Raw genomic sequence first — 15592 nt, 5'->3', positions numbered from 1 at the left:
AAGAACAATGGATAAAACATCCCTGCCATGTTAGGAAACTTTACTGTGCCCAATAATATGCCTCCACTGTCAGTCTAAATACTAAAAATGCCCCTTCTCCAAAGTGACCTAATTTAAGATGCTATGCCCCCTACCCAGCTACCCTTTATATGCCACCTTGGAAGTTCCCGACAATGTTCCTTTATCAACGTTTTTAAAACCCTACAACAGGACCCTCTGGAGCATAAACATGAAAATGAGAATACTGGGATTGAACCAAGTTCCCCAACCGCAATGAAATAATGGAGGCGAGTGGCAATAGCCAACGGCAGCACTTAACCATAAAAAGACAACCTTTTGCTTCAGTTTTACAGTGCTTGATATTTATTGCAAAGAATTACATTGCTTTCTCCAAGTGCTAGAGAGGATCTGGGCTGAATGCCTGTCCGTTTGCTTTTATTTTAGTAGTCCTTGTCCATATCTACACATCTGTGAGGCTGCTGCAGTTCTGAAAGGAAAAGAGCTGTGCAAAACGGATGCATAAGAGAAAAGAAATGTCAACATTTTAACTGTCAGGTAGGCACATCAGGTTCCTGCAGCAGTCTGGTCAGGCAGGTACGGAACCTGGGAGTAGGTACAGAACTAACCAGGCTGTAAAGACTGGCTGGCCCCTTCAAGGCTTGGTGAGCAGTCCGAAACAGAGTCTCTGAATGGGCGTAGCAACTCCATCATCTACTTGGTCCTTATCTTGAAAAGTGGATGACTTCAGATGAAATTGGGTGAGTGGAGGTGAAATGTCAGGAATCTGCTTCTGGGCAGATGGAGGTCTGGCCTGAGCTCCAGTGATGTCATCAACAGGAATGCAGGTGGTCTGACCAGTTCTAATAGAGACCTGGAAAATGGCTGGAACTCAAACCACAGTTCAGATTAGGATAAGTGCCTGAGGCCAAAGTGAGTTTCAGAGCAAGGTCCAGGCCCAACTCACAGCAGGTAACTGGAACAAAGACAAGGCCTAAAACAATAATGGAGCAAACAGACTGGCAGGGAAGAGGATGGCGATGCAAAGGGAGAGCTCAGAGGCAGCAGGAATGGCTGGTGGGGGTGGGAAGGAGAAGGCGTGAAGGCCCCCACCTCTAGGCCTAAGAGGACTCTGGCCTACTAATCATCCTCCATTTCTTCATCCTCGTCATCATCATCATCTTCGTCGTCGGTAGCCCAGCCAAAATACTGCTTCATCTCATCAACAAAGGCCTGATAATTACCAAGGATGTAGCTATTTGACTCGATGTAAGGCATCACCCACTCCTCGGCTTCCCCGGAGAGGAGGCTGATCAGGAATGCCACTTTCATGGCGTCGTTGCAGAAGTGCTCCTCATTCACATGCATGTAAGACATGGTCTGCATGATAAACTCAGGGAGCCGGCCACTCTCACCGCTAAACCGTGAGGGGTAGGGCACTGGACAGCTCGGCGGACATACCTGGCGCAGCAGCCTGGCCCGCTCACACACCAACAGTCGCAGCTGCTTCAGGAGCTGGTGGTTCTCGATGCACAGGGCTTGGTGCCTCTCCAGAAGCGCGTGCAGAAGTGCCAGCAGTTCTTCAATCATGGTTAACTGCTTGGATGGTCTCGGCCCGGGCTCGGATCGGTTCCGCGGAGCTGAACAGAGATGGTGAGCAGGAAGTGCGTGTCCTCAGAGGAGTGCCGACCCTGGGCAATAAATAGAGGGTCCCAGCAAGTGGCAGAAGCTCCACCCTCAAGGTCACTTTAGAAACCTGCGCGCTAGCGCAGTGCGGTGAGGAAGGTGTGGCTGGGAGGGGTGCGGGATGGCGTGGGGGCGTGGTCAGGGTGGGACTGGTGGCCAGAGTGGACGTGGCTGAGGAGGAGGAGGGCGTGACCCAGGGAGCATCCCCGCGGGCTCCCGCCAGTTCTTCCACCTGGAAGAAGGAAGGCTGAGGGAGCAAACTTTGCCACAGTGGAGGACAGCTGCTCAGCCCTCAGGGCTGGCCTGCTCCAGCTGAAACTTTTCTCCAGTCAGCCTGTTCATCCAATACAGTGGGCCTGTGGCCATCAGCTTCTTTGGAGTGATCCTTTCTTAACACATTACCTTGCTCGTTTAAATCTCACTAGGAGAAACAACGCTGACTCTGAGGGCCACCGTGCAGGAGGTCTTTTGGGTTCCAAGTCTAAAAGACTCACAGAGAGTACTGTCTTTCATTAAATAAAGAAATAAATACTCAACAAAGGACTTCTCTGAGAAACAATTTTGTTAAAAAGATTTGCAAAATGTACACAGGGTGTCTACTTGCAAACATCCTATCTTTGATACTTCTCATGTCCTGTTTATTAGTGCCTTTGTTCCTGAGTAGTTAACTATCATGAGGGCAGTAAAATAATTCTGGGTGCCTATTTTGAAAGTGTGTATTTGTTAACTAAGTTTCGTCCTGGATCCTTGAGCTGATACATATTGGGCCTGCTTTTAAAAATACATCTCCAAATTCAATCAGTTCTGGTCCTATCTGCTACCCCAATCCCAGCCTTCTTTGTGCAGTCTGCTACATCTAATCCCTTAGCTGCCAGCCTTCCCCTTTTGCAGTATGTACTCTCTACAGTCAATAGCCCAGGACACTTTAAAAGGTGTGTTAGACACATTCACTCCCCTGTTCAAGGCCCTTCAGTAGTATTTGCCTCTCACTTCTCCCTCTAAAAAGCAAACTCTTAGTCATAAGTTACAAGGTCCTACTTCTCCTTGCTATCTTCACATGGCCTCCTGTTAGGTTCTATTGTTGCCCTGCCTATGGATTCCCACACATATCAAGTAGTTCCAGCCTCACCTTAGAGCTTTTGCCCTTCTACCCATCATCCTCTTTCCCCTTTAGCAGCCTAACTCATTTTTATACTGCTTTGAGAATGGGCTTCCCAACTATCTCATCCATATGTGAATTGTCTTCTCTATCAGTAATTTATAGCACCACCCTATTTCAATTATCTACATAGTATCCGTCATATTAAATGTCAACATTGTCACCTGACTCCACTTTCGAATGTAAGAAGCTTTGCCAGCTTCTCTATCCCTAGTGCCTGCAAACATACCTGACCCAGAGAAAGGGCTCCCCAGGTGTCTGGCAAAGGATAGGATCTTGAGGGATAAGTGTTGAGATAAAAACTAAAAAGAGGTGGCTGCACAACGTGTCCAAAAACACGCTCCAATTTTCTACTATGTTCTAGCTCCGACCATACAAAAATACTTCTTTGAAAAATAATGGCTGATGAAATCAAAATGACAAAATATTTTTGAAAATAGTCTTTGTGGTTATTCCTTTAAAATAGAAGAGAACTGACATCCATGGGAATGGGAGACTAGCAAGGAAGAGAGAGCCAGAACCATAACCTAAGTGTGGAGAAAAGGAAGGCTCACAGTGGTGAAAACGAAATCAAGGAGCAAAAGGGAGGGTGGAGGGATTCTGAGTCCTTGTCTTCTCCAGTGCTATGAATGCTCCCACTAGAAAAGAGGATCCTTTAAATGGGATGGGAATACTGGGGAGAGGAGAGAATACAGGTGAGACTACACAAAGAATTCCAATAGAAACCAATAGCTAAGCTAAATAATAAAAATCTAATACATAAAAGTGGAATTATGAATAGACAGTGCTACTCTTTGAAAACATGGGATATTAAATGAAAATCTCATTGCTAGGCATGGGATACGTCCTTAACAGCTAGTGTTCAGGAGGCCCTAGAGACACCTAAAACAATACTGGTTACTGCAACTGCTCTTGGTTGCCCTTCATAACTAGATGGTACAAGCCAGTAGCTGAAGACATCACACAGTTTGGATGCAAGGCATACAGCAAACAACCTCCAACTGACCAGAAAACAATCTTCGTGCTGGCTATCTGTCTCTCAATATATTGGAGGCCAAGACTACCTTTGTTCTGTTCCTGCAAAAACAGGATAAAGTAAAGCAGATAAAACAAACACTGGTAATCTCTCTGGAAAGCTGTTTGATCCTGGAAAGCAGGAAATGGTATATTAAAAAATACTAAGAGCTGGGCAGTGATTTTGTAAAGCAGTATTTGCAAGTTTTCAGTTAGAAGAGACCGACAGTTAAGGATGGCTAACAGCAAGCAGCAGAGAAGCAAATTCAAAATCAGTATCAGTGGACAACATATATATATAGAATTTAGTGGTTAATTAAGCAGCATTTGGGTGATATATGGCTCACATACTATTGTCAAGACCCACTAGACTTCCTGTCACCATTCACCCCGTTCACAGGTACAGATAGACTTCTTCATCCTCTTTCTCCCAATTAACTAGCCTGTGAATGTTCCTTTAGATCTGTGTAAAGGTGTCAAAGGCAAAGACAGGTAGTCCCTATGACTCTTCTCAGGCTCATTAACTTCATTATGGTGGTTTGGATTACACCCTTTGTCAAAAACACAGGCCTATGGGCAATGGCTGTAGAGTTTCTTGCTATGTCCACCTTCCCATTCTCCAAGTTCTGTCTCAGTATATACCCAGCAGCCAGACTGTCCAATTTCTTGAAATAAACATGAAAATGATATATCTCTTGGTCTCTTGGTTACCAGAGAGGTATAAATAGCACATTGGAATTAAGATATGCCTCTCAGAATAAAAAGTAGATTTGAAGAATATTTTTTGAAATTTCATGTACTTTTTAAAAACAAGCATGTGCTCATACATGGTTGGGGAAGCAGTGTGTTTAGAGGTCAGAGAACAACTTGCAGAAGTCCATTTGTAAAACAAAGATCATGGGCACTCTGCAGATCCAAACCTAGGTCACCATCTTAACTGAGCATACCCAAAGACTGCTTTATCTAGAAGGTAAATTTGGAAGACTTAAGAACCTCTGGAGACAAAAAATAAAAAATAAACAAAACAAAACAAAAAATGGGAATGAGGAAGTATCCTTCATCCTCTCAGCTTATCAAAGTGCCAAGAAACAGTGTGGGACATCCCCACACCCCGGGGCCTCCAGTCTTTCCAGGGTTAGGCACATCTTCTCTAACTGAGTCCAGACAAGGCAGTACTCAGCTATATATTTGTTGGGGGTCTCATATCAGCTGGTGTATGTTGCCTGGTTGGTGGTCCAGTGTGTGAGAGATGCCAGGGGTCCAGGCTAATTGAGACTGCTGGTCCTCCTGCAGGGTCACCCTCCTCCTCAGCTTCTTCCAGCTTTTCCACAATTCAACCACAGGGGTCAGAAACTTCTGTCCATTGGTTGGGTGTAAGTATCTGCATCTGACTCTTTCAGCTGCTTGTTGGGCCTTTTGGAGGGCAGTCATGATACGCCCATTTTTTGTGAGCACTCCATAGGCTCTGTAATAGTGTCAGGCCTTGGGGCCTCTCCTTGAGCTGGATCCCAGTTTGGGGCCTTTTCCTCAGGCTCTTCTCCATTTTTGTCCTTGTAGTTCTTTCAGACAGGAACAATTCTGGCTCAGAGTTTTGACTGTGGGATGGCAACCTCATTTCTCACTTGATGCCTTGTCTTTTTGCTGGAGGTGGGCTCTACAAGTTCCCTCTCCCCACTATTGGGCATTTCTTCTAAGGTCCCTCCCTTTGAGTCCTAAGAGTCTCTTACCTTCCAGGCCTCTGGTATGTTCTGGAGGGTCCCCTTCACCTCCTACCTCCTGAGATTGCATGTTTCCATTCTTTCTGCTGGCCCACAAGGCTTCAGTCCTGTTCCTCCAATCCAATACTTGATCATGTTCCCCTCTTCCTGGGGACTGGGGGAAAATATTTTTATAGGAAGAAGAACTCTGAATTCAATTCCTGCTCATTAATTGTGAAGATTGAGTTATATAATTTTTTCCTCAGTTGCCCTATGAATAAGTGTGTCCAGTAACAGGACTTCCAACATGATAATACAGGAAAGCAAGACATTGGAAAACTGCATAATGCTATGTGCAGTAACACATTATTGTTCACTGGAGTATTAAGATTCACTGGACTTGCAGTCACTATATTACTACCAGCATTTAAATTTTATTGTGCAGTTATATCACCTCCCTAATTTAACCTAGTAAGAAAAGAAAGAAATCAATAAATTAAGTGATAAACCTCAAAACTTATCCTGTACAAAGTTCTGGCCAAAAACATTGTAGTTGTGAAGCTTAGGATAGCCTCAGCCTTGCTATGAGCCGAAGAAGACTCCAAATTCCTAATTCTTTTGCCTCTGCCTCCTGAAATTTGGTGTTATATCTGTGTGCCACCATGCCTAGTCCCCCAAAAGAATTTCAAAATTACTAGACTGCAGTTTTATGACAAGAGTGAAAAATTGTTACAGATTACTGTAATGGCCATTCCTGGTCGTCAACTTGACTATATCTGGAAGGAACTACAATCCAGAATTTGAGGACTTACCTGTGATCCAGATCTTGAGACTGGAAGACACAAGTTTCTGACCTGGATCTCGGCATGGAGATCTTGAGGCATAGTGTCTATGAAAAGCTTAGGCCCAGGCAATGTAGTACATGCCTTTAGTCCCAGGAGACTAAGGCAAGGAGATCTCTGAGTTCAAGGTCAGCCTGGGATAAAATAATTTCCAGATCTAGGTATGATGGTACACATCTTTAATTTGGGTCACAACTTCTGCTGGAGACCTACATATGGATAATGTGAGAAGGAAGATTTGCTCTTTTTTGCCTGCTTGCACTTACTTGCCAGCACATTTGTTGGAACCTACTTCTACAGAAGACCAGCTAAAACAACTAGCCTTGTGGTACCGAGCAACTACTAGATCCTTGGACTTCCCATTCATAGCTGACCATTTTTAGGGAGATAGATTACAGACTGTAAGTCATCATAACAAATTCCCTTACTATATAGAGACTATTTTTTAAGTTCTGTGAGTATAGAGAACCCTGACTAATACAACTACAAAGAGTGTACAAACTTTTTCAGTAACTATAATATGGAACTTGTGAGCTTGTGATCTGAGTAGAGGTACCCTATTATGGTGGGACTGGAGGTTTGAGAGTGGGGGCAGGTAGAAAGGAGAAGAGGATGAGAAGGGAAGGAGAAAGGACTGAGGAAGAGGAGGAGAAGCCACGATGGACCAGAACTACATGGCCAGGAGAAACAGTAAGTAGCAAGGGGACTTATAACTGGGGAATAAGTTAGTACAATGTTGATCTGCCCACACTAGGCACATAGCTTATAATATCCAGAAATAATCATTAAAAGAGCAATCATTACCTTTGGTGGAGAACCGTTTACAGAAATAAAAATGCCATGCTTAGAAATGCAAATTGCTATTGATATTATTGACTTTTTTACTCTGAAGCTACTGTAGAATCATAGGAAAAAATGACCCTCATACCTTTGAATATCACAAAATTATTTTCTGACTTAAAGAACAGGATTAAGTAAATTAACAGACAAACCACTCACTGTATGCCTCACATATGTATGTATGTATAAATACACACACAAAGGACACATATACCTGGAGTAAGTAAGTTAGTAAGTAATAATAATAATAAACATGACAACTATGAATACACATTGCCAAGTAAAAAGATGTGTATATTGCTAAATTCAAGAAGAAAATATAAGAAAGTTACAGTCCCAACCACATGACATTGAAGAGAAAAGACAATAGACATGGGAAAAAGATAATTGCTAAAGCCTAGAGTCATTGCTGGAAAAACAGTTGGAACACAGAGGACATTTAGGACCCTGAAATTATTCTTTATAACACTGTAATGAGACCACCTTATTGAAGTTACAGCTAAATTTCTAATTTTAGCTGTATTTCACTTAGAGCCAACTTTCATAAACATCAGGTACTCTTTTTGTCCAAATCATATATGCCACAAGTTTCAGTTACCATGGATTCTGTCTCCTGTCCATGACATTAATACATTCAAGTCTTAATCCCATATCTAAAATGTGACCTTATTTGGAAATAGGGTCTTTATAAACCATTATTTAGTTAAAACCCAGCCATTATGGTAAAAGTTAAAGCAACTGTGCCTGGCATCCTTTTAAGAGCCTGAGGGAAAGGTGCAGCACAAAAGAAGATTCTGAAGATGAAAGGAAATAGAAATCATCTATAAATCAAAGAAAGGCCTAAAGCACATCTTTCCTTTACAACCATCAGAAGGAATCAACCACTACCCTACATCTGACAGAGGGCTAATATCCAAAATATACAAAGAACTCAAGAAGTTAGACTCCAGAGAACTAAGTAACCTTATTAAAAAATGGAGTACACAGCTAAACAGAGAATTTTCAACCAAGGAATATCAAATGGCTGAAAAGCACTTAAATGTTCAGCACCCTTAGTCATCAGGGAAATGCAAATCAAAATGACCCTAAGATTCCACCTCACACCAATCAGAATGGCTAAGATCAAAATCACAGGTGACAGCCAATGCTGACAAGAATATGGAGAAAGAGGAACATTCTTCCATTGTTGGTGGGACTGCAAACAGGTAAAACCAGTCTGGAAATTGATATGGTGGTTCCTGAGAAAACTGGAAATAGTTCTACCCAAAGACTCAGCTATCCCACAACTGGGCCTATATCTGAAAGATGTTCCAACATATAACAAGGATACATACTCCACCATGTTTATAGCACCCTTATTTATAATTGCCAGAAGCTGGATGTCTTTCAGCAGAGGAATGGATACAGAAAATATGGCACGTTTACACAATGGAGCACTACTCAGCTATTAAAAACAATGACTTCATGAAATTCATAGGCAAATGAATAGAACTAGAAAATATCATCCTGAGTGAGGTAACCCAGACACAAAAGAACACACATGGTATGTACTCATTAATAAGTGGATATTAGCCCCAAAAACTCACAATGCCCATGACACAACCCAAGATTAGTTGAGACTTAACAGGAAGGAAAATTAGGGTGTGGATGCTTCAGTCCTTCATTGAGGTGGAACAGGGTGATCATGGGAGGTGGATGGAGGAGAAGACCTGGGAGGGAGAGAGGAGACGAAAGGAATAAGGGGAACAGTATCAGGTACTGGAGGGGACTGGAGAGAGGTACAGAGGAACAGGAAATCAAATAAAAATATGTAGCAGTTGAGGATGAAGAACTGGGGACAGCCACTGGAGGGTCCCAGATGCCAGGAAAACAAACAAGAGGCTCTAAAGATGCAATGGGGAGGACTTTAGCCCACATGTTCAGAGAAGGGGGTGACAGAACCTGTAGAAACTACTTGCAGTAGATAGCCAAAGCCCCTTGTTGAGGGATAGGGCCACCTACCCATCTCAAAGTTTTTAACCCAGAAATGTTCCTGTCTAAAGGAAGAACAGGGACAAACATTGAAGGAAGAGCCACTCAGGTTCTGCCCCACCTGGGGATCCATCCTATCTACTGACACCAAACCCAACACTGCTGCTGCTGCCAAGGGGCGTTTGCTGACAGGAGTCTGCTGTGGCTGCTGCTTGGGAGATTCAGTCAGCAACTGACCAATGCAGATGTGGATGCTTGGAGCCAACCATCAGGCTGAGCTCAGGGACCACTGTGGGGGAGCTAGCAGAAGGACTGGAGGAGCAGAGGGGGATTGCAACCCTGTAGGAAGAACAATATGGGCTGGCCAGAGCACCCAGCTATCCCAGAAACTAGACCACTAACCAAGGAGTGAACACTGAGAAATCCATGACTCCAGATACATATGTAGCAGATGATGGCCTTGTCTGACATCAATGAGAGGAGAGGCCCTTGGTCCAGTGGAGGATACTGGAGCAGTGGGGCAGAAGAGGGTGGGTGGGAGATCACCCTCATAGAGGCAGACAGAAGGAGAAGAAGGCAGATGTAGGATGCAGGGGCTTGTAGAAGTGTAACCAGGAAGTGGGATATCATTTGAGACATAAACAAATGGAATGATTAATAAAAATACATAAAAATGAAACAGAAGCATAGCTTAAACAATTGAGAGGCTTGAAATCTGAAGTGGGCAGAGAGCAGTCATATGAACTGAGCCAATAGTCTATGTTGTACAATGTTATTATTTCCAAGTGTGTAGTGTCAGGAATTAGGATCACCCAGCTAGTACATACCACAGAATTGCTAGCCTAGTACTTGTGTGGAGAGGATCATTCTCAAACATTTATTGTGAGTAGTACCTGTTGTAAGTATCTAGTAGGAGAAACTTTGCGTGTGTGTGTGTGTGTGTGTGTGTGTGTGTGTGTGTGTGTGTGTTTTATTCTTTAATCTTCTTTTACAGTCAAGTCCTTATCTGCCTCCCAATCTGCCCTCTGTTCCTTATTCCATACCTCCCCCCAGCCCCACCAATCTCCAAGAATATTTCCCCACCCACCAAACCTCCCTACTCCCTGGGGCTTCAAGTCTCTTGAAGGCTAGATGCATCTTCTCTCATTGAAGCCAGGCCAGGCAGTTATCTGATGTATGTGTCAAGGGCCTCATATCAGCTTGCATATGCTTACTGGTTGGTGGCTTAGTGTATGAGAGATCCCAGAGGTCCAGGTTAGTTGAGACTGCTGATCTGTCCATGAGGTTGCCCTCCTCCTTTCCCCCAGGCTCTTCATTTTTGTTCCTGTAGTTCCTTCAGACAGAAACAATTCTGGGTCAGAGTTTTTGACTGTGGGATGGAACCCCATCCCTCCACTTGATGCCCTATCTTTCGACTGGAGGTGGAATCTACAAGATTCCTCTTCCCACTGTAGAGTATTTGATCTAAGGTCCCTCTCTTTGAGTCCTGAGAATCTTTCACCTCCCAGGTCTCTGGTACATTTTAGAGGGTCCCTCCACCTCCTACCTCTGGAGGCTGCCTGGTTCCATTCTTTCTACTGGCCCTCAGGGCTTCAGTCCTGTTTCACCCTACTCAATACCTGATCATTTCCCCCCTTTCTCCTCCCTGTTCCCTTTTTTACCCAGGCCCCTCCCTCCCTCTACCCCACGCGCACCCACCCCACCCCCATGATTGCTTCTTCTCTCTCCAAAGTGGAATTGAGACATCCTTAATCGGGCCCTTCAGCTTGTTACTCTTCTTGAGTTTTGTGGATTGTGTCCTGGGTATTCTGTACTTTTTGAAATATCCACTTATTAATGAGTACATACCATGCATATCCTTTTGGATCTTAGATACCTCACTCAGGATATTTTCTAGATCCATCCATTTGCCTGCAAAACTCATGATGTGTAGATGAACCACATTTCTCTATCCATTCTTCTGTTATGGAAAATCTGGGTTGTTTCCAGCTTCTGGCTATCAAAGACAAGGCTGCTATGAACATAGTGGAACACGTGCCCTTGTGGCCTGGTAGGGCATCTTTTAGGTATATTCCCAAGAGTGATATAGCTGGGTCTTCAGGTAGAGTTACTTTCAATTTTCTGAGGAATCTCCAGATTGATTTCTAGATTTATTTTACCAGTTTGCAATCCAGCAATGGAGGAATGTTCCTCTTTCTCCACATTCTTGCCAAAATGTGCTGTCACCTGAGGTTTTGATATTAGCCATTCTGATTGTTGTAAAGTAGAATCTCAGGGTTGTTTTGATTTGCATTTCCCTGATTACTAAGGACTTTGAACAATTCTTTAAGTGCTTCTCAGTCTTTAGAGAATAGATACCATTTTGGGAATTCTTTGTTTAGTTATATACCCCATTTTTTGATTGGGTTTTTTTTTCTTAGTGGTTAGCCTTTTGAATTCCTTTATGTGGTTTTAAATCTGCACTAGAACTCTTTTTCTGATAGGCTTCCAGGTGTTTCTTTCTCTCTCTCAGTGACCTATGTCCTGGAAATCTGTTGTGATTTTTATCTAACCGGTTCTGCCATAATGAGGTGGAGGTTGCTCAACTGCTTAGCAGGAAGCCCCTTCGTAGACTGAGTGGAGCCACTTTCTCTGCCTTAGGTCATTGCCAGACTTAACTAGTAAAGAAGATCCTAGAAAATTGTTTCAAGGTTTTTCTTCTATGATTTTCAAAGAAAAATTTAAAATAGTTTGGTGGTTGTTGCAGACAGAACAAAAAAACAGCATTAACCTAGAGATACCCAACCCCTAAAACTACTTAATATGTAATTTTATGTAAAATGTAATTTAACAAATAATGTCTACTATAATATAGGAAGAATGCCCTAGATCATTTGCATAGTTCCAGTATAATCACAAGTGCTTCTTCAAAATAAAAAAGTAGGAGGAAGAAGATGAGAAGGAGAAGGAGGAGGAGGAGGAGGAGGAGGAGGAGGAGGAGGAGGAGGAGGAGGAGGAGGAGGAAGAGAGGGAAAGGGAGTAGAAAGAGAAGGAGGGGGAAGGGGACAAGAAAGGGAAGAGGAGGAAAAGGAGGAGGAGGAGGAAGAGGAGGAGGAAGAAGAAAGGAGTGGTGTGCATAATTATTCTTTTTAGACATAGAGGAATAAACAAAAGGCCAAGTGCAGTGAAGCTCTACAACTGAATAGAACCTTGAAATTTGTCTAATTTTTGTACTTAGAGAATCATAGGTTAATAAATATATGCTGATTAAGTAAAATAAATTTGTGATAATCTATTATCACAGCTGTAGAAAAAGAAACAAGGAGATAAGTGGAAATCTGAAAAAAAATGATTTTTTTTTTTTTTTTGGTTTTTCAAGACAGGGTTTCTCTGTGTAGCTCTGGCTGTCCTGGAACTCACTCTGTAGATCAGGCTGGTCTCAAACTCAGAAATCTGCCTGCCTCTGCCTCCCAAGTGCTGGGATTAAAGGCATGCGCCACCACTGCCTGGCGAAAAAAAATAAAAAGGATTTTTAAATGTAAAGCTAAACTAAATTAATGAAGTATCATACATATTTTAAAAATAGAAATTCTATGATACTGGTAATGTACAAATAGAGTAATTAAGGAAAACAAGGGCGATAGTAATATAGCTAGCATTCTTCATTAAATTGAGTTTCACTTTCAAATGTAGATTTTAGTTTAATCTACATTAAATAAATAATATAAAGTCCATATATTAACAAATAAGTAAGTATACTTGACCAAAATAATCAATTAAAATGTTTGAAGTATGTGATTTGCTTTTGGATTTTACAGGTAAGAGATGGTCTCACGTCTCAGAAGAGACTTTAGACTTTGAACTTCAAAACAGTATTTAGATTTTGAAAGGTGATGGAGACTGTTGAAGTTGCACTAAATGAATAGTGCATTATGGTATGACTATGGGTCTATGAGGGCCAGGGAGAAAAATGGAGTGGTTTGAATAAGAGTGGCCCCCAGAGGCTCATAGAGTTGAATGTTTGATCCCCTGTTGGTAGAACTTTATGTAAAATAGTAGATGATGTGGCTTTGGTGGAGGAATGTGAGTAGACTTTGAGGCTTCAAACCCCACATCATTTTTAGTTATTTTTCTCTGCCTTATGATTATGGATAAAGTTTGTAAGTATCAGCCTCTGCTCTAGAATTATAACTACCTGCTTGCTGACATGCTTCCTGTCACTAGGTCATAGACTCAGTCTCAAAACGATAAGCCCCAATAAACCATTTCTTTTGTAAGTTGCCTTGGTCATGTGATCTTATCATAGCAATAGAAACGTACCTAAGACATGCTTTATAGTAGAGAGAGGAGAAAGTTAAAGATTTGAACATTATTTATAGATGCAAATTTCTCAAAAACCTAAAGCTTATCTACAACTTTTTATTTGATGTAATAATTTCTATATTAATTACCTTTCATTAAAAGATACCACAGTTGATTACATGCTCTAATTTGATACCAAATCCCTAGGATTACTGTGAAAATAGAAAAGGAAAATTAAAAATCAAGGAGAAGAGTGTGGAAAGGTTTGGATCAAAAAATAGGAGTGAGAACAACATAATTATATTATAATCTCAAAAAAGAGAAAATAATTTTTGAAAGTGAACATTAAAATATTTACTGTTGTTGACAATATCAATCAACTCAGTTAACTAAGTATCCAAAGCATAATATTCTAACTATGATAGTTTGTATATGCTTGGCTCAGGAAGTGGCACTATTAGGAGATGTGGTCTTGTTGGAGTAGGTGTGGCCTTGTTGGAGTACATGTGTCACTGTGGGTATGGGATTTAATACCCTACTCCTAGCTCCCTGGAAGCCAGTATTCTGCTAGTACCCTTTAAATGAAGATGTATAACTATCAGCTCCTCCTGTACCATTCCTGCCTCAATGCTGCCATGTTCCCACCTTGATGATAATGGACTAAACCTCTGAACATGTAAGCCAGCCCCAATTAAATGTTGTTCTTATGAGAGTTGCCTTGGTCATGGTGCCTTTTCACAGCAGTAAAACCTTAACTAAAAGAGGAGTTGCTACCAGGAACTGGGGTATTGCAGCAAAAGACCTAATCATTCCTAGTAGGAATATGGAAGACTTTGTTGCTGAGTGATTTGAATTGTGCAGACCTGGCCCAAGAGGATTCAGTGGAGAAGAAATGTAATATGTGGCCTAGAGACTATTTTTGTAGTAATTTGGTGAAGAACATGGCTGCTTTTTGCCCTTGTCCGAAGAGTCTGCCTGAGGCTAAGGTGAAGAGACTCAGATTAATTGCATTGACAAAGGAAGTCTCAGAAACACTCATCATAGACTTGGTTCTCTGAGTAACTCTTACAAAGAGCATTTTAAACAGTGTAGCAAGCTGAGAAAGGAAAAATATAAAATATATGGTTCAATTATTAAAGGGCTCCAGGAAGAGAAATGGAGCTAAATCCTGTGTTCAAGGATATTAAATTGAATTACAGGAGTGGTGACCTTGGGACAAGATCCCACCCAGCTAAGTTTAGGTTCAGGTAGAACAAGCCTTTAATCACAGGAGGCAAAGGCAAGCAGATCTCTGAGTTCAAGACCAGCTATGGACAGAGTAGGTGCTAGGGGAAGAAAAGCATAAGTCCAGGCATGGTGGTACGGGACTTTTAATCCCAGCATTACAGGAGACTGAGCCATGTAGATCTCTGAGTTCAAGGTCAATCTACAGAACAAGTTCTAGGACAGCCAAGCTTAGGCAGTGAAGGAGTTGGAAAACATAGCTGGTGATAATGTCATAGAACAAGGGGTTCATGTTCCAGCCCCAGCAAACAGCAGAACTTGGCAGCTTCAGCCATGTGACTCTGGCTTTCAAGTCCAGAATAGAAGGGGGTGACTGGGACATTTGATGTTGGTAAACTGGAACTAAGAAATTAGCAGTGATTAATAAGAGATCAACATCACCGAGGTGAAATCTTCTGGGAAGTGTTTTCTGAGAGCACAAAGAAGCTGTGACCTAGATATAGCCAAGGTTGTGCCTCATGTTGTACTTGGTAAGAGTCACCCAGGTGGCACTGGTTTTGAAGGCATGAAGGCATCATGAAGAACAGCTGAGGCTTGGCACTGTGAAAGGCCATGAAAGGCCATTGGTAAAGGTGCAGTCCCAGTTGCAGTTGCCAGCCCAGGACTAAAGGGGTCATGCATAGGAGTTGAGGCTTGGCATCATGAAGGGAGCCTATGAGAGGCTATTGGTGAAGCCTAGTTGCAGCTGAAGACCTCAGTGTATTGAAGATGCCAGTACTATGGGATGATCACCAAGAAGAGTAACAGCGATGGAGTAGAGTCAACCAGTGCCTAAAATGCTACAGAGAACAGAACTGGAGATATAACCCAAGACTTTTGGA

At 42.3% G+C, this 15592-nt stretch overlaps 1 protein-coding gene across 1 annotated transcript; it reads right to left on the bottom strand.

The window, feature by feature from the left end:
• Positions 1–362: 362 nt before the first annotated feature.
• Ldoc1 (LDOC1 regulator of NFKB signaling) lies at positions 363–1772 on the bottom strand. Its single transcript, XM_076918340.1, has one exon. The coding sequence runs from the start codon at positions 1585–1587 to the stop codon at positions 1138–1140; it is 450 nt and encodes a 149-aa protein (XP_076774455.1). The 5' UTR covers positions 1588–1772; the 3' UTR covers positions 363–1137.
• Positions 1773–15592: the final 13820 nt, after the last annotated feature.

Source organism: Arvicanthis niloticus, chromosome X (assembly GCF_011762505.2).
Source record: "Arvicanthis niloticus isolate mArvNil1 chromosome X, mArvNil1.pat.X, whole genome shotgun sequence".
In the NCBI taxonomy this organism is placed as follows: Eukaryota; Metazoa; Chordata; class Mammalia; order Rodentia; family Muridae; genus Arvicanthis; species Arvicanthis niloticus.
Note: the sequence above shows the minus strand (reverse complement) of the source record. Positions and strands in the feature narration are given on the sequence as shown.